The 22,429-nt window shown below is 40.7% G+C and overlaps 2 protein-coding genes across 8 annotated transcripts; one reads left to right on the top strand and one right to left on the bottom strand.

Moving 5' to 3' along the window:
• The first annotated feature begins 4,146 nt into the window (after nucleotides 1-4,146).
• On the top strand, nucleotides 4,147-15,274 carry fxr1 (fragile X mental retardation, autosomal homolog 1). 7 transcript variants are annotated; one of them, XM_034582819.1, is made up of 19 exons: nucleotides 4,206-4,313; nucleotides 6,636-6,688; nucleotides 6,800-6,893; nucleotides 6,984-7,055; nucleotides 7,282-7,430; nucleotides 7,557-7,650; nucleotides 7,779-7,895; nucleotides 8,165-8,335; nucleotides 8,494-8,572; nucleotides 8,971-9,080; nucleotides 9,219-9,314; nucleotides 10,162-10,293; nucleotides 10,457-10,709; nucleotides 10,855-10,948; nucleotides 11,136-11,248; nucleotides 11,880-12,089; nucleotides 12,290-12,367; nucleotides 12,880-12,965; nucleotides 13,444-15,274. In XM_034582819.1, exons 1-19 carry the CDS (start codon nucleotides 4,263-4,265, stop codon nucleotides 13,630-13,632), a joined length of 2,241 nt encoding a protein of 746 aa, XP_034438710.1. In that variant the 5' UTR covers nucleotides 4,206-4,262; the 3' UTR covers nucleotides 13,633-15,274. The 7 variants fall into 7 exon arrangements, with proteins under 7 accessions (XP_034438715.1, XP_034438711.1, XP_034438710.1 ...); XM_034582820.1 differs by lacking the exon at nucleotides 12,290-12,367 and having other exon boundaries at nucleotides 4,187-4,313; nucleotides 13,444-15,051; XM_034582822.1 differs by lacking the exon at nucleotides 10,162-10,293 and having other exon boundaries at nucleotides 9,228-9,314.
• A 627-nt stretch (nucleotides 15,275-15,901) lies between these two features.
• dnajc19 (DnaJ (Hsp40) homolog, subfamily C, member 19) lies at nucleotides 15,902-18,317 on the bottom strand. The gene is made up of 6 exons (XM_034582827.1): nucleotides 18,176-18,317; nucleotides 17,753-17,804; nucleotides 16,751-16,824; nucleotides 16,520-16,599; nucleotides 16,265-16,335; nucleotides 15,902-16,095 (listed from the first exon to the last, which is right to left on the bottom strand). The coding sequence occupies exons 1-6, from the start codon at nucleotides 18,176-18,178 to the stop codon at nucleotides 16,025-16,027; spliced, it is 351 nt and encodes a 116-aa protein (XP_034438718.1). The 5' UTR covers nucleotides 18,179-18,317; the 3' UTR covers nucleotides 15,902-16,024.
• Between the last annotated feature and the right edge of the window lie 4,112 nt (nucleotides 18,318-22,429).

Genomic DNA, 22,429 nt, shown 5'->3' with positions numbered 1-22,429 from the left:
CACAACGTTTCTACTTTATATTCATTTGTTTTATTCACTTTTACTCTCATTTAACTATAATGATTAATAATTAATTGACAACTGTTTTCATGACTAAGTTTGAACATTAATTTAGACATTTAAACTGTTGGTCAGACAAAACAAAATATTTGAGGTTGTCACTTTGAGCCGATGGGAATTCTTCTGTTTTACAAACCAAACACTTAATGGACGGATGAAGACAATGATCAGCAGGTGAATCCACAATGACAACTATCATCAGTTGCAGCCAAACTAAATTAGCTAAACGTAAACCACCACCGAGAGTAAATCAATGTCATAGAGGCCATTTGCTTTGCTTTTCATGCATTTATTAAGTTTTTTATCTTAGTTTTGGGCTTCAGTTCAGAGAGGACAGAGACAGAGCTGTGAAGGCATCTGGATCCTCCCTCAGTAACTGAGATTTAACATCCTTGTGATATTTACTCTCCAGTTTTTTCACCACAGTTTTCCCAAAGGCTCATTCTTCATGGTGAGTCCATTCAAGGTCTGCCTCACCAGACGTAATGACTGGTTGTTCCACTTCTTCTTTCTCCAGTCGTCCAGAGCACCACATTTTTTCTGCACCTTCCATCTCACCATCGCGACAAAGCCTCGGATCTGCTTCACTCTCTGGCCGATAAAATCGCCTGTATTTTGGATAGTATGATGAATTCCTGACGTTGTTGACATCTTATTGTATGGCATTGAAAATGTCATTTGTTGGTTGCAAGTTAATAGCAGTAAGTGAAGAAATGCAAGTTGTTCGGTGTATTGGCGGGTTGTCCTTCTTCTATGTTGGGTTTATTTGTGCGGAGAGAAAGGAGAAATTCTTCTTTTTATTTTGTATAAAATGTCTTTGATATCAACATTCTTCTTCTTCTTCTTTGTCCGGTATATTAAAGGATAAACTCTAACTTATATAGCCCACTTGTCCTCTGATCTGAAATGTCTTCGATATCATCCTTTAATGTTTTCTTCATCTCTGTTCGGTTTATTTGTGGGTGGCAACCAACGTCAAAGTGCTTCCCTGCCAGTGAACCGAGAGCAGAGAAGAAGAAGAAGAAGAAGAAGATATCAAGGTGCATTACCGCCATCTACTGTGTCTTCTTCTTCTTCTCTGCTCGGCCCACCGGCGGGTTTAATGTGTAATGTACCAAGATGCATTGGATCTTCAATGAGGTTATGCTTTGATCCGCATTTTTGTTTGTTTGTTTGTCTATTGAATATTAGGTCATTCAAATCTGAATCTCTACGAGTAAATGATCTGATAACTGCACCTTGATGTTGGATGCCAATAAACCGAACAAAGAAAAAGTAGAAGATGATCTGCAATTTGATTTATTCTGTGTGATTGAAATACTGCAATAAAATGAATATGAGTTTAAATGAATCAACACTATGCTAATTCTCATATTCCTCAAAGCAGAGGCCAAGGTCTAAAGGTAGCTAGAGCTTATTTGAAAGCCTCACTCTCAGCTGCACGAAATCATATTCACTATTCACTCATTTAAGCAGCAAATCACTTAATAAGGCTAAAATAATCTCGTCTTCTGTTTTGCTGTTGTAACCAATAAAATCAAAGCAAATCAAGAGATCAAAGACTAGTTTTTTTTTTACTTGCAGAGGAAACAAGCAAAAAAAGCAAAGAACTTTCCTTAAAAAACTGAAAAGATTTTAATTCCAAACAACTCCAGTATTGATTCGTTTTACAGTGGCCTATATGTATCGTTCCATCCATCATATCTAACAGGACATTATCCATTTTTAATACACACTCCGTCCCATGCATTTGAATTTCTAACCTTAGAACACATTGGAACAGAGAAGACAGAACTATGGCTCATAGACAGACATACCTATGTGCTCCAAGTAGAAACACAATTGTTGTTACTCAAGCACACACACACACACACACACACACACACACACACACACACACACACACACACACACACTAATCAGTGCTTCACTTGCTGCCAGTGAGCCTTATTGAAGGCTGTGTTAATGATGACTTAATAGTGTGTCTTTAGATCTGGTCAATAGCTCTAAAGAGCCATGAGTCACATCACCCGGGTATTGAAAATGTCAGTAATGTGCGTGATGACTCAACACTCTGAGAGCAATTGGGTTTATAAAAGCTCAAAGTTCAGCCTTAAAGTTTCAGTGTGTAGAATTTAGTGACATCTAGTGGTGAAGTGTCATGTTGCACATTCACCACACCTCACCCTCCTCTTCCAAACATGAAAGAGAACCTGTGGGTCGCCTTCAGTTGTCATAAAATCTCTTTACTGCATCATTTACACTGTGTTTTAGGCCTAAATGTCCGGGACCGGAAGTGGCTAAGCTAACGGACTTCATTTGAAATATTTTATTGCTCCTACAATCTGTTTATGGCACTCTTAAATTATATTTATATATTATATTGTTTTTGTCCTTTAAATCTGTGGAATGAGGCCACAGAGACAACAGAGGGCTTGTCATCACAGGGGAATCCATAGCATCTCCTCCTGTCAAGAAGTCAGCCACGGCCCAACAGTTTGGTGAGCTCTTCACGACGGAGGTGGGAATCGGACCCACTTTGCAGCTGGTGAATGAAGAGGTAACCTTATACTGGGACTCCACCTCACTGGAGTCCAAGCCCCTTGTATGGTGGAATACCAATGAGCACAAATATCCTCATGTTGCCATGTTAGCAAAGCGCTACCTGGCTGTTTCTGAGTGTTAATGTTCATGTTACAGCACAGTTCAACAGTTGATTTTCTACATGCTGCCCCTTCATGAATATATTTTATATTTGTATTCATATCTTTGGATAATATTTATGTTGCACAGGCATAAAAAGAAGCTGAAAGCTGCTCATGTTAAGTACAGTACAAGTACAGGTATTTTTCTAAAGCTGAAAGCTTAAGTACTGTTAATTGTGTGTGCCTAGTGGAGCACACACCACTAGGCACACATATTAGGATGTTACCAGGAAGCCCGATAGGAGGCTGGATTTTCAAAATAAACCACCCCAGACAGTAACAGGATGTTAACAGGAAGCACGCAGAGAGGACAGTTGAAGTCTTTAAAAGAACAACTTTCACAACTGTTCAGCAACATTGTTTGTTCAGCTCAGGTGGTTGAAATGCTTGTAGAGTAAATAAGTGGTTGTGGTTTCAAAACCAGCCCTCGGCAAAAGTTTTATTTTGCTTATTTACTGCTGCTGCTGTTAAATAGAAACACACAAAGTCCTCTCTCTCTCTCTCTCTCTCTCTCTCTCTCTCTCTCTCTCTCTCTCTCTGGGTCTGTCTGTGTCTCTCTCTCAAACTGAAAGAGTCTCTCTGGAACCTGCAGCAAGCACTAGGGACACATTCAAACTTTCTTGGGAGGAATTTTCTAGTTTTTTTTTAATATGGTGCACCTAAATGAATACTTATTTTACAGTTTTTATATATTTGAGAGAATATTTGTGATCACAAATTTTGTAAAATTTACTTTTTTTAGGTAAGAAAGACACAGCAATAGTCTGTTCAGTTAACCAATGTTGAATACATGTTAAAATACAGTTTTCTGTTTTCTGTTCCTTGTTTTTGTTTCCTCAAAACTTAGGTACTTACCGAACCGGGATTTTACTGTTACACCCCTACTATGCAATAGTGAAAAATGTATTAATGGCACGTGTCAATGTCAACTTTATTTATAGAGCACATTTAAAACAACTTGGTCGGCCAAAGTGCTTTACAAAGTAAAAGGTACAACAAGAAAACAGCAATATATAATACATCAAAATACTAATGATAATAAAATAACATCCGCTGGGATAACAACGTGCACAACTGGAAAAGAAGACCAAAGAGAAGAGATGTGTTTTTAACAATGATTTGAAGCGTGCAAAAGATATTTTTAACATTTAAAAATCAATCCACATATTAACCAAACTTTTCATCTCAGGCTCTTTCAGGGTCCATGTTGGGGTCCGGGGACCTCAGCTCCTCCAAAGTCTCCATTAGATGTTCATCTCATGTAAATAACAACAATAAAAACATGTTAATCTCGTGTAAATAACAACAATAAAAACATGTTCATCTCGTGTAAATAACAACAGTAAAAACATTATATTTCACAGTGTGAGTGTTTGGTTTCATTTTGGAAGCTGGTAAACAACCCGGACACGTGTCACCTCTCACCTGCCCTGACTTCTCCCCCCTGATGCTCCCAGCAGCAGCACCTGTCGTCCCAACATCCTTTGCGTGTCCAATATGGAGGAACTGGCGGTGGAGGTCCGCGGCTCCAACGGGGCTTATTACAAGGTAAATACCGGCGTATCCGCGCCTTATCACCGGGGACAGCCCGCCACATAGTGCGGGACATCATCCGGAGGGTGTCGGACTCCAGCTGCGTGTTCCGACCCGCTCCGAAACCACGTCGTTAGCTTGTACTAGCATTGCTAGCCGGAGTTAGCTGGCTAAGCTAGCATCGGTGGGGCAGCTCTCGAACCAGCGACCTTTATCCAACACTCAGCCGGGAACTAACACGAGCTCGTCTCCGATCAGTGGAAACTCATAAAGATTCAAGTTGTTATTTACTGCGCTCGATGTTTGGCGTTAGCTTCCTGGAGCTAAAAGTTAGCTAGCTAGCTAGTTGACGTCAAGACGTGAAGCTAAGTGGGAGCCGAGCGATGATTTATTCGGGTAATTGGGTCGTGTAGCTGCCCGGGATTCGAACGTATAACCCTCGAGTGAACGTGTTTGATGTTTACGAAGCTGAATTTCTGGCCATGACAGTGATTTCTTGTGAAACTTCACGTTGTGTGCGTCTATTATTTGACACCTCATCATGCCCGAGCTATTTTTTCTCTGTGTGTGTGTGAGCCAGCTGTTCCTTGTCAATCCTGACCGGCTGCCATGTCAGTGGAGGGGGTCACCGACACCACAGACTATTTCGAGACTTGCTGCGTAAAGTCTCTTCTCTAACTCCTCTCACTCATCACCTTTGCCACACTGATTCCTCCTTTCCTTTCCTCCTTTCCTTTCCTCTCCTCGTCTCAGTTCAGGCCTCATGAGTCACTTGGTCCTCAGCCCTGGTTGAGTTGTGAAGCTGTGATTCAGTGGTTCTGTAAAAGACCAACTTCAGCGATGTTCTGCTGTACTTTCAGTTTTGATCTGGTTTCATTTCACACTCGTGATGACATAAACCTTGAAGACCGTGTCACAGATCATAGTTTAAACTGTTTAAAGCAATTTCCTGAAATACCTGGGCACTATTTTTATCAACTAACTCAGATTGGATCAATATGACAATTGGTGGGGAATTTGTCAGTTGTGGATAAAGACCTGGTGCAATGGTTTAGTCTTATAATTCTGTTAATGTCTCTTTTTTTAAAATCTCATTTCTATCTTGCGTGTCTTTTATTGCATCTTCCTCTCACACTGTATTTACTTTCTATTTATTCATACTTGTTTTGTTCTTCCTTTGCAATGTATGTAAAGCCCTTTGGCTCAACTCCTTTTTTAACACACCATATAAATACACCTACTTGACTTCATGATAAGGGGGGTGGGGGGGAACACAACATCCAGTTCAAATTGTGTTTTGACACCAGTGTAGCTTGTCAGTAGGACACAGGCTGGATTTATTGACCATTAGCTAAACGTAGAATACTACAGACTTAAAACAACAGGACTTTTGGGCTCCAGAACACGTAGCACATCTAACTGCTGTATTTCTTTGACCAAGTCATAGCATAAAGTGAGTTGATAATGTGTAAAACACAGACACAGGAATGTACTCAGCTTGCTTTGTGCTGCATGCTCTGGCACTTAATAGCAGCCAGACACATTTGGCATGTAACACATGGCTTGTACCAGCACAGCACACCCAGAATACCCAAACAAATTCCCCTGTCCCTCTGGGTGTGGAGCCATGCAGATTATTTTAGTTTATTTGCTCAGGCTTCGAGGTATCTGTAAATACATGTTCCGCCTCTTTAATAAATTAGGTGTGAGTGGAACTTTATTCATGGAGACTCGAATAATTGATAAATGACATCTGAAAGAAAAATTACATACACAGAACAAGTGGTTATTCTTTTTTTTTTGTAAGGAAACTACCAGAGATAAACTGGAACCAGTGAATGTTTAAGTATATTTTCAAGCAAATATTCCAATTGATCAACTATCAGAGAAGTTGCTGATTATGTTTCTGTCGATTGACTGATCGTCAAACTTCTAAAAATCATTTTATACTCTTAATTTTGTAGAAATGTTTTGCAAAATACTATATTAACTCTTTGTTGTGTTACTTCCATGCACATTTATCTGTATCAGCCAGTAAGGTATTTTGTGTATGAGGAAGCAGCTAAAGAACTCAGACATCACCCTGAGAGAGGGAAGACAACACTTGATGAGGGAGAGACAACAACACGAGAGAACAGTCGTGTTTCAGATTTTAATTGACTCACCTTGAAGCTCTGCTCCTCGCAGTTTCTGCAAATTGTTTGCAAATCCTTTATGTCCTTCACAAGGTTTCTTCAAGAATCACAGTCATTTTCCTCCGTATTCCTCAGTTGAACTCAGTTGCTCTTCACTTCAGTCATGTTCTTACAGCTTTGTGTATGTCTGTCTGTCTTGCAGGGCCTTGTCAAAGACATCCACGATGACTCTCTCACCATTGCCTTTGAGAACAAGTGAGTCGTATTCCAGCTGCAGTCTTAAATCACGTCAGGTTCAAGATATTTAAGACAAATGTTGTGAGCACCATGTTTTAACAAGGGTGGAAACTACTGTTATATTTTCAGTTGGCAGCCAGAACGCCAGGTGCCCTTCAATGATGTCAGGTTGCCCCCACCCGCCGACGCCAAGAAGGAGATTGGGGAGGGCGAGGAGGTGGAGGTGAGGAGCACACACATGTGGTCTTTCTCTTTATTTTACTTTCTTGTCTCTCTCTGTTGGTGGTCTTACTCTGTCTTCATCTCCTGACAGATCCTCTCCAGAGCCAATGATCAGGAGCCCTGTGGTTGGTGGCTGGCTAAAGTTTGCATGATGAAGGGAGACGTGAGTGTTATTCATTATGAAGCTTTTACACTTCACACTCAATGTTTACATTAAAATGAATGCTTTTAAGTATTTCAGCATTATTATCAAAAATGTACGAGTTTTGTCACTAAAACATTGTTTTTGTTGTCTGTCTTGAGGTTAAAAAAACCTTTTACTCATGTCATAATTGCGATATAATCAATATGCTGAAATTCATTTCACACACACTTGTCTGTACTTTCAGTTCTATGTGATTGAGTACGCAGCGTTTGATGCCACCTACAATGAGATCGTGACCTTTGAGCGCGTGCGTCCAGTCAACCCCAACAAGGCCATCACCAAGAACTCCTTCTACAAGTGCTCTGTCCCTGTTCCTCAGGACCTACAAGAAGCGTACGTACACCACGACAAGGGTGGTGGACACATCTTAGTCTTACAGCTTGTGTATTTCACGATTCACATAGTATTTATACTTTTGATCGGACTTTTAAAAAGTATTTAATTCATCTCGTATCACAGGTGCCAGAATGAGAACGCCCATAAGGAATTCAAGAAGGCCGTGGGAGCTCTTACTGTCTCTTACTGCCCAGAGACCAGCGAACTAGTGATTGTGGTAACTGCTTTAATCCTGTCGTCAATATGTCTGTGTAGTGGATGACTCTTCTTAGTCGTCGTCCACAAAGAAGCAGCTCCATGTATGTTAATAATTCATTCTTTTATTTTGTGTGTGTGTGTGTTTAGTCCACCAATGAGACAACAGTGAAGCGTGTGTCTCTGCTGAGTGACATGCACCTGCGCAGTCTCAGGACCAAGCTGCTTCTGATGTCACGCAACCAGGAAGCTACAAAACATCTGGAGGTCAGTTAGTAACCTGGGAAACCACCCGCTCATTGAGGTCACACAGGAAGCTTAGCAATCATATGATCGTGTACCACATTCCTTTGTGTTTTATCTAAGTACAACTAGTGTTGATCAAAACAGTCCTGTGTCAGGCAGGTGGATGTGGATTTTCAGTTTTCGTAAACTATGATAACTTCTCTCATAAAAACATATTTCAAATGATTACAGCTATGTTTTTCTGTATCGTCAGACAAAGTCAAGTGAGATGCATCTCCTTCTTTGTTCAGAGCTCCAGGCAGCTGGTGTCGTCCTTCCAGGAGGAGTTCGTTGTGAGGATGGATCTGATGGGTCTGGCCATCGGCACCCACGGCAGCAACATCCAGCAAGCTCGCAAAGTTCCAGGTGTCACTGCCATCGAGCTGGATGAGGAAACTGGCACTTTCAGGATTTATGGCGAGGTAGGGTGGTGCCTGACCGAGTGGTGCTCGAAGCTTCAGAGGAAAAGGAGTGAATGAACCCAAGTCTAAGAAACATAATATGGACACATTTAAATTTGTTTATGTACCTGTGTTTTAGTTGAATGTATAATGGATAAAGTAACTGGGTTTTCTTCTAGAATGCAGAGGCGGTGAAGAAGGCCAGGGGCTTCCTGGAGTTTCTGGAGGATTTTGTCCAGGTGCCAAGGAACTTCGTTGGTATGTAGACGCGCACATTTCCTGCTTGAGATTGGAAATCCCGAAAATCTCTTTTTACCAGCAGCAGTCACAGAGAAGCTGAAAATTAGATGCTCTGTGTGCTGTGCTTTTCTATATATGTGTTTGTTCTCCAACTTTGAAAAACTCTTAAAACTTTTACTATATTAAGTGTTTTGTATCCTGGGTCTGATCCTACTGACTGCTTTTAATTGTTTCTTATTGGACTTCAATTCTTCATTTTTAACTTGTTGAGCACATTATAACTGTGTTTTAGGTTCTGTGTAAATTAAGTTGATTATTGTCATCTGTAACTTTGTAAAATCACATCACAATTTAATTTTAAACTTCAAAAAATGGTTATATATTCTATATTTACTAATTTAGTTGATTGTCTGCAGGCAAAGTGATCGGTAAGAATGGTAAAGTCATCCAGGAGATTGTGGACAAGTCCGGTGTGGTGAGGGTGAGGATAGAAGGAGACAATGACAACAAGCAGCCCAAACAGGAAGTAAGTCTGCTGCAGCAGCGTGTTCACTGCGGCTGATAAAGCTGCTTGAAGAGAAAAGATAACAGTCAGTTTCACACAACTATACAAATGATGTTCACTCATTCCCATACTAACAGTGCGTTGTCTTTTTGTGTTTAGGTGACACAGGGAATGGTCCCCTTCACCTTTGTTGGTACTAAGGAGAGTATTGGCAATGTTCAGGTCTTGCTGGAGTATCACATCTCGTACCTCAATGTAAGGACAGTACGTATGTGTGCGTGTATGTGATGCATGTTTATTTATGTTATAATTTTCTGGAAACCTTTCTAATACTAACCAGTGTTTCACTAATGAAAAGCATGAATTGATGATGCATGTTGGAATAATCTGCATAGACACAACCTAACTCACATCTATCTGGCTGTCTACACCGCTTCATAACCCATCACAAAATCTTAAAAAAAACAAGCTGCTTTGATTTGATCTTGTGCTGTGCAGGTATACAAAGTGATATCAGATGGAGTAGTATTAAAAAAAAAACAAATCATTAATGATGTGTAAGGCCTGGGTAACAAAACAACATCAATAATGATTATCGCAATAGAATTTTCATTAATAGCAACATAACTAAAGATTTGTAAAATGTTTTGTTTGTCGTTCTCTGCTCATAAAGAAGAAATGAAAACCACAAACTTCAATCTAACGTAAAAACAAAATCAACTTGTCAAAGAAGAACAGAAGCCATTTATTTATGTGTGGCTACTGTGTCTGTCGTCATCTTGTCAATACATTAAACACAAGATGATCTTTCAGACTTAGCGATCCATTGATCATATTATCGGTTTTGTTGAGATAAATCAAAGTAACATGTTGCAGCATCAGTACAACCAGATGTGAAGTTTTCCACACATATATTAATACCACCTCTGTTGAAGTTAAATTCCACGTTGAAACACCTGATTATTCTTATTTATCGTGAATCACACTTAATGATAATCATGACCAATGATCACTTTGCTGCTCTGTGGTGTGTATTTTGCTGTGTGTGTGTTTATGTATGTGCATGGTCTGTGCCACGTGGGTGTGTTTGTTTTGTGCGTAGGACATAGTGGAGCTTCTTTCCGAGGGCCAGCGACTCGAGGAAGAGCTGAGGCTGAATCTGGATTTTGCACAGGGAACCAGCCTAGCAAGATTCAGAATAAGCAACAGCATGCACACTGGATGTGATATAGATGTGTGTATGATAACTGCATGCTGACCAGTGATGACATCTCTAAAAGATTTGATTGATTTCCTGAAAATGCTAAATTATTATAATCACATCTTCTTTTTTCTTGCTTTTCTTTCTGTCTGATTCACTTTATTTGAACCTTTTCACTTATTTATTTTTCGCCCAGGAGGTTGAGCAGCTTCGTCTGGAGAGGATGCAGATTGACGAGCAGTTGCGTCAGATCACCCAGGGTCAGAGGGGGGAGAGAGGAGAGAGGGGCGAGAGGGGCGAGAGAGGCGAGAGAGGAGAGAGGGGGGACAGAGGAGGAGCGTACAATGCAGATGGCAGCGCCAATGCCTCCTCGTCCACCGTACATGTCGGTCGCTCCTACAACAGTCGTGGCCGTGGACGCAGAGGCCACAGCTACAGCACTGGATATGGTAGGCACCTTTAAAATCAGCTTATATGGTTCCAGATACTGTGTTGAAATAGTCTGTGCACAAATTATAAAATAAAAAGCTCCAGTATGTTCACATCTGTCCTAACTTCTTCTCTCTGTCTTCTTGTGCATCTGCCTGAGTTCAGGTACCAACTCAGAGCAGTCCAACGCCTCTGAGACCGACTCAGAGCGCAAGGAGGAGCTCAGTGACTGGTCCCTGGCTGGGGAGGACCAGGACAGGTGAATAGCTTCAAACTATTGAACCCAAAGATGAACAAACATGTTCATCTGCCATTAAAGGAAGTTTTATTAGCCTGACCATCTTTTGTTATGTAGCTATTGATTATTCGGCAGTGGATGTTTTTCATTAGATTTTTTATGAATGGATCAGTGTGAGATGTTGATTGGTTTACTAACTGACTTCCAGGGACAGGGAGCGAGGCCAACGGCCACAGAGAGATGGTCGTCGGAGGCCAGGACCCGGCAGAGGCCGTGGAGGAAGAGGAGGAAGAGGAGGAAGAGGATACAGCAACAGTTATGGTAAAATATACTATCATACACTTTTTACAGTTGTTGTTGTCACAAATAGGCAGGAAGGCAGTCTAAGTAAACAATAGTAAGCAGTAATAAAGGCTAGTGGCTATGTTTTCACCAGGTACTTTCTTATGCCTCCGTGTTGGTGTTGAGAAGATCACTGTGAACAATTTCTTTTGGCCTCATGAACATGATATCTTTCAAACGCCTTCAAAATTTTTTCTCAACAATTAAGGTGGAAATTACGACAAATTTTCAGACAAATTACTATTTGATAAAATGATGAACTGATGTCCAGACGGTCAAAGGTCAACTTCACTGTGACCTCATAATGAAACCACTTTTATAACCTTGATTTAACGAAACACTTCAGGAACAGAAGGGGAGATTTTAATCATGTTTCCTGTAACTTAACTTGAGTCTGTAAATGTAGTTTTATCTTTTACTTCTTCAACCTCAACGTGGACTGAACGATGAACCAGCACTAATTGGCAGAGATAGATTTGCGACAAGTTTTGTGAACATGTGAACGGGGCTTTCGAGGACACACTGTGTAGAGAGGAACTACCACACACCTTTCTCTTTTCTTAAAAGTAGGTTTGATTCATCGAAGTCTAACTTGTTTGTCTCTCTGCAGCAGGGCCCCAGGGCCACGAGGATAACAATGCCTACGGAGTCCTGGAGACCAACACGGAGACCGACCACACAGCCGATACAGATGCTAGCGAGTCAAACTTGCCTACAACCCGCCGCAGAAGGTCTCGGCGACGCAGAACTGACGAGGACGCCACACTGATGGACGGCATGAGCGAGTCGGACAACGCCTCAATGAGTGAAAATGGAATAGGTATGGAAGTCACATGATCTATAATATTATTAAACCTCATTGGTCCTAGTTGTCAAAGGATGCTCTAAACGTTTCCTTCTTGGAGCCGACTGTTGCTGTCAGAGTTTCAGTTAATCAGTGTGAAATCAGTCAGTGCAGTTTAATGACGGTTTTAAGCCCCAAATCAATCGCTGTCTTTGTGATGACCCAACAACCCGTAGATGACCCGGAAGCTAAATCTCAGCGTCGTAACCGTAGTCGACGTCGCCACATCCGCCTGCCTGAGGAGAGGCAGCCAGGTAACCATGACAACCTCCAGTGTGCTCACCCCTGGTCCCTGGCTCTGAATGGCTTATTGAGAAAGTTGAACACCAGGCCTCATGTTTGCTTGTGTGTCTCCAACTTACTAAACAAAGACTTCTCCTATAACGGGTTAGACAGTAAACATGCATCTTCCGTGTGTTATTTTGGCCTCATAATTCATTACTAATAACTCAGCCACAACTTGTTTTGTGTCGTCATCTACGCAAATATCAGTCAAGTTGTCGCTCAACTTGTGTAACTTTCCGAAAGCTGACAACCATGCCTGCTTTTCACAGTCATTGCACAGGTGTTAACATTCCTCACCTCGCACTGCCACCACTGTTTGTGTTCTGCTTCTCTACAGGGAGAGTAAGAGGTGCTGTCATCCTCATCGGGATGAAGTTCCAAACATGGGGCAGATTTGTTTAGAGCTATGCAGCCGTCTCAGCATCTCGGCTTCTGTCTTATTTTACCATGGTTTTTCTTTCCTCTTGTCTTGTGTGTACAGTGACTGTGGCTGACTACATATCCAGGGCTGAATCTCAGAGCAGAGAGTTGACCTCTACCGACCCCAAGAAGATAACCAAGGATGTGGTTAGTACTCAAGTGATCAAATTGTTGGCAGACCACAGGTGACCTTCATAAAAGCTCTTGGTGAACGACCATCACGTATTAAACGGAAGGATTTTCTCCAAATTACTTGGGAGGGTATCTTGAGATTATAAACTTTTGGAGCTGATTGGTCAATGACAAGAAAAACATGGTCCAAAAAACTAATTTTACTAGATAACTCCATAATTAGGGTGAGAATCTAAAGCATCAGAAAAGTGACGTCAGGAAAAATTCCCTATGAGTCAGAAAATTACATCATACATAGTTTAAAAATGCATTTTTCTAGTCATCTCTGCATCCTATTGGACTATAGACACGACCTGAAGCTTATATAGATACATGATCATATCTTTAAATTAAATATTTAGCATTGCCTGATGGCCCCTCTGATACTTTTATTTAATGTAAATATTGCTTTTTGATTCTTTTCAAACCTTCTCTGTGCCACATGTCTCTTCAGGCTCAGGTGGATGCCATCGCTGAGCACAGCCCGCCGTCTCCCCCGGCAACCACCAATGGTTCCAACAACAGCGACACCGCTGCTGACGGTGAGGGCAGCAGCAAAGCTCCCAGGTCTCCCAGTGAGAGGCCGGCCAAAGTGTCCTACGAGGACCCAAGCCCACAGCCCGTTGTTAACGGACTCTCCTAGTCAGACCGCATCAAAGGAAATGGTTTCAAATATTTGAACACGTTTGGCTGCACTGAATTTAATCTCACTGTCTCTAGAGCAGCCCTCGTCTAAATACAAAAAGCACTGTTCTTTTTTTTTTTTTAACGTTACGAATATTTGAAACCTGTTTCACTGTGCAAGTTTTAGAGGTCTAACCCTAAACCCCATTTTACATGTGTTCTGTTCCAACTATCCACTTTACTACATTTTTTTTACAATAGTTCTTCCTGTATGAGCTTGCCAAAGATAGTCAAACACACTCAGACGTACATACATCTCTATTCTACTGTTCCTCTCAGTCCACTCTTCATTGAGAGCTCAGGGGGAGGTCGGACTGAATGCAGTATTTGTAAAAAAAACGCAGACAGGGATTCAGTTCGAACCCATAACTGTGGTATGACTTCAGCAGTTGTTTTTATTGGTATAAATAACATCATAGCAGGGTTTTAGAATAAGAAATCATGCCTTTTAACAGGCAGATGCAGAAAGATGCTTCCACACCCTTTTTCAGGATGTTTTATGAAATCTGAAGTCGTTTGGAACTTCAGCGTTCTGCATGAGCAGCGGCTCAGTGCAGGCAGGTGTGTCGGAACCCCCCAAGTATGTAAGACATACACGTGATCAGCTGTTGTGCCTTGAGAGTAGATTCAACATGTCGTTGCCTGGCTCTGCACACCATCTGAGATCCGCTCACTCATTTCCGTGTTACTTGGTCGCCTCCACCTGTCACAGTGGAACCAGAGCAGCCGTCTCCTTTGTGCTACATGTACCGGCACTGTCGGCAGGTGCAGGCCGACACTGAGACCCTGGTAGGATTTCAGAGGCATATCTTTTTTAATTCAGGTGTGTCTATTCTTAATGTTTGTGGGGCAAATGAGTCCAGTTATCCGAGTTTGACGTTAGCTGCTTTGTTTTTCAATATGCAACCACTTTGGTCATAGAAGAAATGTTATTACAGAGTGTCTGGAGAGGAAACAAACAATGGAGGAGTTGTTTTCTTTGCACTGAAACTTAACCTTTTTCTTTGTTTAAAAAAAAAAGTTGATTGTAGTCGAGTCTGGAAAGTGACCTGTTACTGTTTCGTGCTGGACAGAGATGTAGCCATCAGTGCTGGGTTTCCTGGAAACATCTCGTTTCATCGATTCCTCTATTGGAATTAACAGATTCAAAGCACATTGTTTGTCTTTTGAGATTTCCCCTCTCCGGTTCCGACTGAAACAGAAACCCTGTCGCAGCAGCAAGAACCAGACGAGCCGGGTGTTGAGATGTTTCTGGGAAACCAAGCAAGTGTCATTTTCACGATTCTTCCACAGACCAACTGGTTGGAAACTGGTCATGACTGTTCCATTTAGGAAGGAGATTTATTTGGTTTATTTATTTAAAAAGTGTACAGTATTTAAAAAAAACAAAAGGAAAAAAAAACAAGAGAAGCTCTTCATTTTCTTGACACTAAACAACATGTTGCCGAGGGGTTTATTTTGGAGACATAAGACAATTTGGACTACTGAGGGTTGTGACATCCAGTATGTTTTTTTTAAGGATCATTCTGGTTGGTTGATGTGCAATATGTTTTGTATGCAGGTAGTTCTTAAATAAACTTGATCTTCTGTATAGATCTAAACTCGACTGTGTGCTCTGTTGCTGCCACATCACTTCACTGGAGCATTTTCAATTTAACTCAGTTCAGTCACTTCACAGTCCAGCCGTCAAATTATTACTTTCATCAAGATACAAATTAAAAATGTAATGTTTAGCAGTATATTCATATCGTGTCTATTTTGAAAATTAAGCTGAGCGTTTTTTTTCTTAAATGTGAGCCACTGAGCATCTCCATGTACTGAGGCTCACGCCCTCTGCAGTGGCTGCAGGTTCGACTCCCAACTTGCAGCCCTTTGTCTTCATGTCTTTCTCACCCATTCACACTTAATCTGTTCTTTCAATTAAAGCAATAAATATCCTAAAATAATAATATGTCTATGTAGATGTAAAAAGTTTGTTCTATAACTGTTCCTTCCATCCGTACTGGTCACAAGAGAAATCTCCTAAAGCTAAAATGATGCCGGACAGTATGAGTTAATCAAATCAAGTGGGTGTGTTTTTTAAGTGCAGTGTTTGTAGTGTGCAACAAAGATTTTAATGTACTTATCGGAATATGAGTTGTTTTGACTTGAAAAAAACAACTACGAGCTTCAATTCATTTGCTAAAAAGTTCACAAAATAAATTTAAATATAATGAGGCAGGGCTCTGTTGACATTTTGTACAGTGTGATTTTATTTGAGAACAATCAGTTAGAAAAGTGGTAATCACTCAGTCAGCTCAAGATCAGGAGCAGAGTGAAATCACATTAATGTCCGACCAGCATCTTCATCTCTATTTCTTCATCTGTCCGTCCATCAGATCCTTGGCTTCATTTATCTTTGCTGCGAGGTACGGAGATCCGCCTGGGAAGCACACAATCAAATCATGGGATTAAACTGCATATATCAGTCTTCGCAGTCATGCTAAACACAGTGTTTACATGTTAGAACAGACTGTAAAAACTTTTAAAATATTTTAATAGTTAACAGCTGATGCCAGAGATCAGTCAGAACTTTTAAAGCTTCTTCTCACCTCGATCTGGATGGTTCAGGATCATCAATTTTCTGTGGGCTTCTCTGATCTTATTTCTATTGGCTGTTGGACTGGAAAACAAAGATACATCATCAATTATTAATGTAATAATCTGTGCAGATAGGTTTATTTGATGCACATATTAAAACCAGAGTTGACAAAACAGAATAAGAAGTTAATAAAACCAACTTAACATCGCCCAAAAACCATATAATAATTGTCAGTGGTAAACTGTTCCAAAGAGTGAACACGTACCTGACGCCTAAAACAAGGGCAGCTTCTCTCTTGTTCATCTTTGGTTCAAACCCCCCTCTGTAGAACCCTCCTCCAAAAGCCTGTGACAACATATTCAGCAAACAGCTCACAGCCTGGATCCATAATCGCAAAAACACTTATTATAAACTAATCTAAAGTGAAATGAGGGATGAAGAGATATCTAGCACATATACTAGTATTTACAGGTATGTGTGCTTGTTTCCTACTCACCGTCGTGGGGAAGCTCTGAAGAGCCTGTTTCATCTGAGGCTCCATCTGCTTCATGGCCTGCATGGCATAACGGCCTGAGAGACAAAGAGGAGTGAGAGGCAGATATATCATGTTCAGTTTATTAGGTACAGCTAGCTAAAAGAAAATACAGCAGACCTGCAACAACCTGACCTTCATTAAGTTATAGTGTTCAGATTCTATTCGGTCCAACAAGGAGGTTTTGTTTTCATTGCTATTTGTTTGTGTCTGTCAGAACGTTTGCTAAAAAACTACCGCACCAATTTCCAGGACATTTTATGGAAGAGTGACCAAAGAAGAAGCCAAGACAGGATCCTCTCCATTCTGGAGAGGATCCACAGAAACAGGGAAATCTAGAATAGTTTGCACCTTGTAACATCCAAATATCGTTCAAAAGATTAAATATACAGTCAGCTGGCAGTTTATTAATTCAATTCAATTCAGTTTGTATAGCACCAGATTATAATAAACATTATCTCAAAGCACTTTACATATCATTCAGAGAGATGTTTATTCAAGTGTGTGTTATGTTGAAGTGCTTATTTGAGGCTGTACTGCAACATACAGCGATATGTTAGTTATCTAGTCTGTCATTAGAAACAGAAACGAGGTGGACAGAGAACTGAATTGGATGAGGTGAAACGTCTTCAGGAAACACAAGCAAGTCCAGTTCTCTGTGTGCAAGTCCTGAAGACAACATGGAAACATCTGTACAGTTAAACACACGTGTGCCAGATGTGTCTTCTTTCTACGAGAGTTTGTTCTTCTTATACGTCTATAACATTATGTGTTCAAGTTTTCACGTGACACAGCTCTACATTTATTCATTTAATTCGAACACCACCTTGTTTCCTCGTCACACTGCACCCTGCTGATTGTTATTTATCTTACATTTGCTTATCTTTATAAACTCTGTTTTTAAAGAAGTGCTTTATAAATGCATGAATACAGTTTATATCAGATATAAATGAGGAAGGTTGTTACCGACAAACCCAGCAGCAGCCAGAGCCAGTCCCGCTGCCACCATGGAGCTGGCCTGCACGGGGACAGAGAAGCACACGGAGACATGAGGAGGACTCACAGAAGATCAACATGCAGCAAACTGCAGCTGCGACGTAAACACACGTCACATGGAGTCTAGCTCGAGCTTTTCCTCACTGACGCTAGTTTCACACATTCAAACCACTTCTTAGAACTCAGTGAAAGTTGGTGCAGCGGCTGATTAGAGCCGTAAATCAAACGTGAACTCGGTTTGGGTCATGTCGTGCTGGATCCAACACACATGACTGAGGCTAACGTTAGCTTAGCCGTGTGGAAGGGACGTTATCTCGTGTCCTGGTTGGATTCCTGAGCCTGAAGCAGTGTGCAGGTGATCAGTGCATCCAGAGGACAGCAGGTCCGACCCACCATGTCCGTGTGTTCAGGTCCGTGTCCGCTGAAGATCAGGATCCTAACGTTTGACCTCTCGTCTCCATGTCGCTCTGCGCCCCGCTCCTCTGTTTACGCCGGAAACGGAAGGGGACTGTCGTAAAGCAGCAGAGTTGCCAGATTTGACTGTTTTGTTAAAAACAGCTGCACAGAACCTGCTCATTATAAATATAATTATTTATCCCCAATAAAATCTGTTTATGTAAATGTTCCCTAACATGTAGAAAATAAAGTCCTTCAAGAAACACAGTATTGATCTTAGTGAGTTATGTTCTGGGGCTACAATTTGTACAAGTATGTTTGTTTACATTTGTAAAATAAGTGTGCCAAATTAAATTGTAGCACTTTCTCATTCCTACGTATTAACTAATTACGTTTAAATTAATCAATTAATTATTAAACACTAATAACTATCAATAATCACTTTAATACTGAAGAACATTTAAAACACAAACATTCCTCGGCCAGTTCTGAAGTTGGTCTATAACTTCCTGATGATTTCTTCACTGGTTTATGAACTTTAATAAGTTGTTTATTGCTTTTGAAACACCTGCACACATCTGTCCATTCCCCGTCACACATGATGTTATCATACAGGTCAAACCAACGTCTCTATATAAATCTTCTTGTTTGCTGGTCCCTCAGGTGAACCCGAATCCAAGATGGAGTCCACTCAGAGCCTTTTGGTGGTAGGTTCAGTTTTACCTTACAATGGAGGTTTAACATGCATTTAACACCTTTATTAACCTTTAAAAATAATTAGCTAACATTGTCATGTTAGCTAACTTGTCTCATTTTAGCTAAGTTGTCTCATTTTAGCTAACTTGTCTCATTTTAGCTAACTTGTCTCATTTTAGCTAACTTGTCTCATTTTAGCTAAGTTGTCTCATTTTAGCTAACTTGTCTCATGTTTGCCAACTGTCTGGTGTTAGCCAACTATTAGCAAACCTTCTGTTGTTAGCTAACTGTCTCATGTTAGCAAACTGTCTACAAACTGTCTCACGTTAGCAAACTGTCTCACGTTAGCAAACTGTCTCACGTTAGCAAACTGTCTACAAACTGTCTCACGTTAGCAAACTGTCTACAAACTGTCTCACGTTAGCAAACTGTCTACAAACTGTCTCACGTTAGCAAGCTGTTAGCAGAATGTCTGGTGTTAGCCAACTGGTGTTAAGACTAATGAGAAAACCTATATTGTGCCTGGTTCTCTGTGATGGAGCTAAACATGTGACCAGGTTCCATGTCAAGTATTTATAAGCAATTTAACACTGTTTGTATTAAAGGTGATTTCCAGCTCAATCTTTCTAGATTGAAACATTTGGGCTAAATTTGGTTTGAAAGTTAGTATTTATATAATAAACGTTTATAGATTATTAACTGTTGTTTCAATGGCAAATGGTCTTGATTTTCTATTGAAAGTTTTAAAATAATATTAAGTCTTTTAAATTAAGCCCAGTATTTATCTGATAACCAGACGTCTTTGGACATGTCAGTCACTTGAAGTGTTTGCTTTTTAAAAGTTCAGGCAGTGGAGTGGTCATCATTCACATTCTGCCATCACTTATAGGATGATTTTATGACAGAGAGGAGGCAGAGTCTGGTGAACAAACCATGATGTGTTTTTAATATAGTTACAGTAATTATTGTGAGTGTTGTTTACAAGTGTTCCACTTAAAGATGCAGGAAAAGGTAAACACATCTTCTATCCACTTTTTGATGCTCATTAAAATATGAGCAGTTCCGTGTGAATTGACGTCCTTGAGCTTTCTGATAAACACAACACCACTACCTGTCTTTTCTGTGGGTGATGATCAACCTGTTTCATCATCATTTAGCCACAAATGCTTAAAGAACAGTTAAAAGCTTATTTTTAACTATTTACTAGAGCTCAAGGTGACAAATTGTGTAATTTGAAAAAACCCGGAATAGATACATGTTTGACATTCTTTGCTTTTGAATAACTTAAAAGTTAGTTTTTTCATACAGATGATAATTCAACACAAACAGTGCAGGCACGTTGGCTATTGGAGATGCTCTTATAGCAGGCATAACATACAAGTAGTGTATTTACATGTAAGGATACAAAGCATTGTGTCACATACCAGCAGTATGCTGAAGTGACCCCCAGCTCTCAGACAGATGAACCAGAGGCTGCTGCCAGTATCGTGCATCTGGAATCCCTGGCTCAGTTGATGCTTAGTTACAGGACTGACTATGCCATGAACATCTGCAGGCTGCCTGTAAGGAGGGATTCAAACCCTGCTGCGTCTCTCCTACCATTGGACTGCAACAGAACAGCAGCTAACACAATGGGACAGTGAAGGGCCTAATTATTGCCCCTATCATTTGCATAATTACAATGTTTTTCTGAAGCAGGGGCAGTATAGAAATTGTAAATTGTAGTGGACCCGCTGTCTCTCCTTGGTGGAAGTCATATTTAAATGGAGAGAGCCTGCTCTGCTAGCCAGGCAGCTAGGCAGCCAGGCTCAGGCAAGAGGTCCCAATCAGCCAGCCTCACAGACTGCTCATTCAATAGGATTTAAAAAGCCAACTGTGTGGAGAAATGAGAGTTTTCTCCCTCCCTAAATCATATGGAATTACAGTGCTGGTTGCATATGGGGGGAGCCAGTGGCAAGCACAAAAGCCCACAGGAAGCAGCTATTTCTGTGTGTTTTATTAACCCAACCAAGCAATTTAATTCTTTTGTTCGGGGGAGTTCTACTTCATTGATTAACAAAAGCGGGGATATAATTTTTTCAGCCCCCTTTGAAAAGCCTGAAATGTCAAGCCTTTTAAAGGAGATTATTCTGCCTGTGTGCGATGAATAGAGCCCAGAGTAACCTTTTGTCTACAATTAAATATTCCAGCATAAATATAAAAGAAAATCAGAGATGGGGAAGATTGAGTCAGGAGAGATTGGAGAGGTAGATCCTCTGCCCGATAGTGGCAACAGCCTGGCTCTAATTAGATATGCCAGGCGGGCTGTGAGCAGTCACTCTCCACAGCACGCCGAGAGAGGAGGCAGCCTGAGAGAGGAGGACAGAGGAAACCTATCTGCTCATCTGTCTGTCCAGCGCCTTCCTCTGGGCATCCACAAGGTATTTCAGGAGACTTTGTTTTGTTTTTTTTCCCCCGCCGTTATTTGTTTTCCCGACATCTTTGCCGCAGGCGAGGGAGACTCTAAAAGGCAATGCCTTATGGGAACTGCATAAACAGAGAGGGCTGAATAAAATATAAAAAAGTTGTGGGATTGTTTATGATTCTGAGGCGTGATTAGGAATGACAATACGATACTTCAGGGACAGACGGGTGTTTTTTTTTTGCTCGCTGAGGAGGACGACTGAGAGGATGCGTGCTGAGATGAAGAGGGTTGATATTAAGTTTGGATCCATGCAGGGCTGCGCTTCACTGTGTTTTGTGACTTTGGATTTATATTGTGCGGTGAGGCTGCTACAGTGTCTGTGGAGCAATGTGACCTGCATGTGTTCACAGATACATTAGCTTTGCAATGTTGTTTTCATCCCTTATGGAAACATTTACCCAAAGAGAAAAGTTTTGTCATTAGTTGATTGCAAGTTTTTAAGAATCCCTTGCTGAGGAGATGGTTATTGTTTGCAGTTTGGTGAAGCTGTCATCTTCAGGTTTTGCAGAAATTATTAAACGCTTTCAATTTACTTCCCCTTAATTTAAGGCAAAGTAAATAAGAGTCCAGCTGGATGAATTTGATCATAACTGAGAACTACTCTGCTGGAGTCAGGTTTCGATGTTCGGTGCTGTGACCTCTCGTCAGTGGATTATTTTCCTGACCAATCATTTTCAGGAATGACTTCATGAGAACCACTCATTTCTGCCAATAGGTGTGGAGCTCCTCTTGTCTTTTTGACATGACACGTTCACATGGTCAAACATGTGACTTTTTATGCTTTATTTTAGGCTACGACAATAGAATTATTATATTTTTCTTTAATATGACTTAAATGGTTTAAAGCTTTTTTCACTTTGAACAAAAATCAAACTGGTCACATTATCTTTTTCTGTTTTATTTGAGTTTTTAATGGCACAATCCATCATGTCTAATCAAATCTTGATGTATTTCTTGGTCTTATTTCAAAAGCATATGCTAAAGTATGTTATAAGCATTTTTGTGCGACAATCGTCACACATGGATGAAGCAAACAATATAATTTATACAAATTATGTCTAAAAGGTGAACACATGCAGACTCTGCACCGA

The sequence above is a fragment of the Hippoglossus hippoglossus genome, chromosome 4 (genome assembly GCF_009819705.1).
Source record: "Hippoglossus hippoglossus isolate fHipHip1 chromosome 4, fHipHip1.pri, whole genome shotgun sequence".
In the NCBI taxonomy this organism is placed as follows: domain Eukaryota; kingdom Metazoa; phylum Chordata; class Actinopteri; order Pleuronectiformes; family Pleuronectidae; genus Hippoglossus; species Hippoglossus hippoglossus.
The sequence above is the reverse complement of the archived record's forward strand: the minus strand, read 5'-3'. Positions and strand labels throughout refer to the sequence as shown.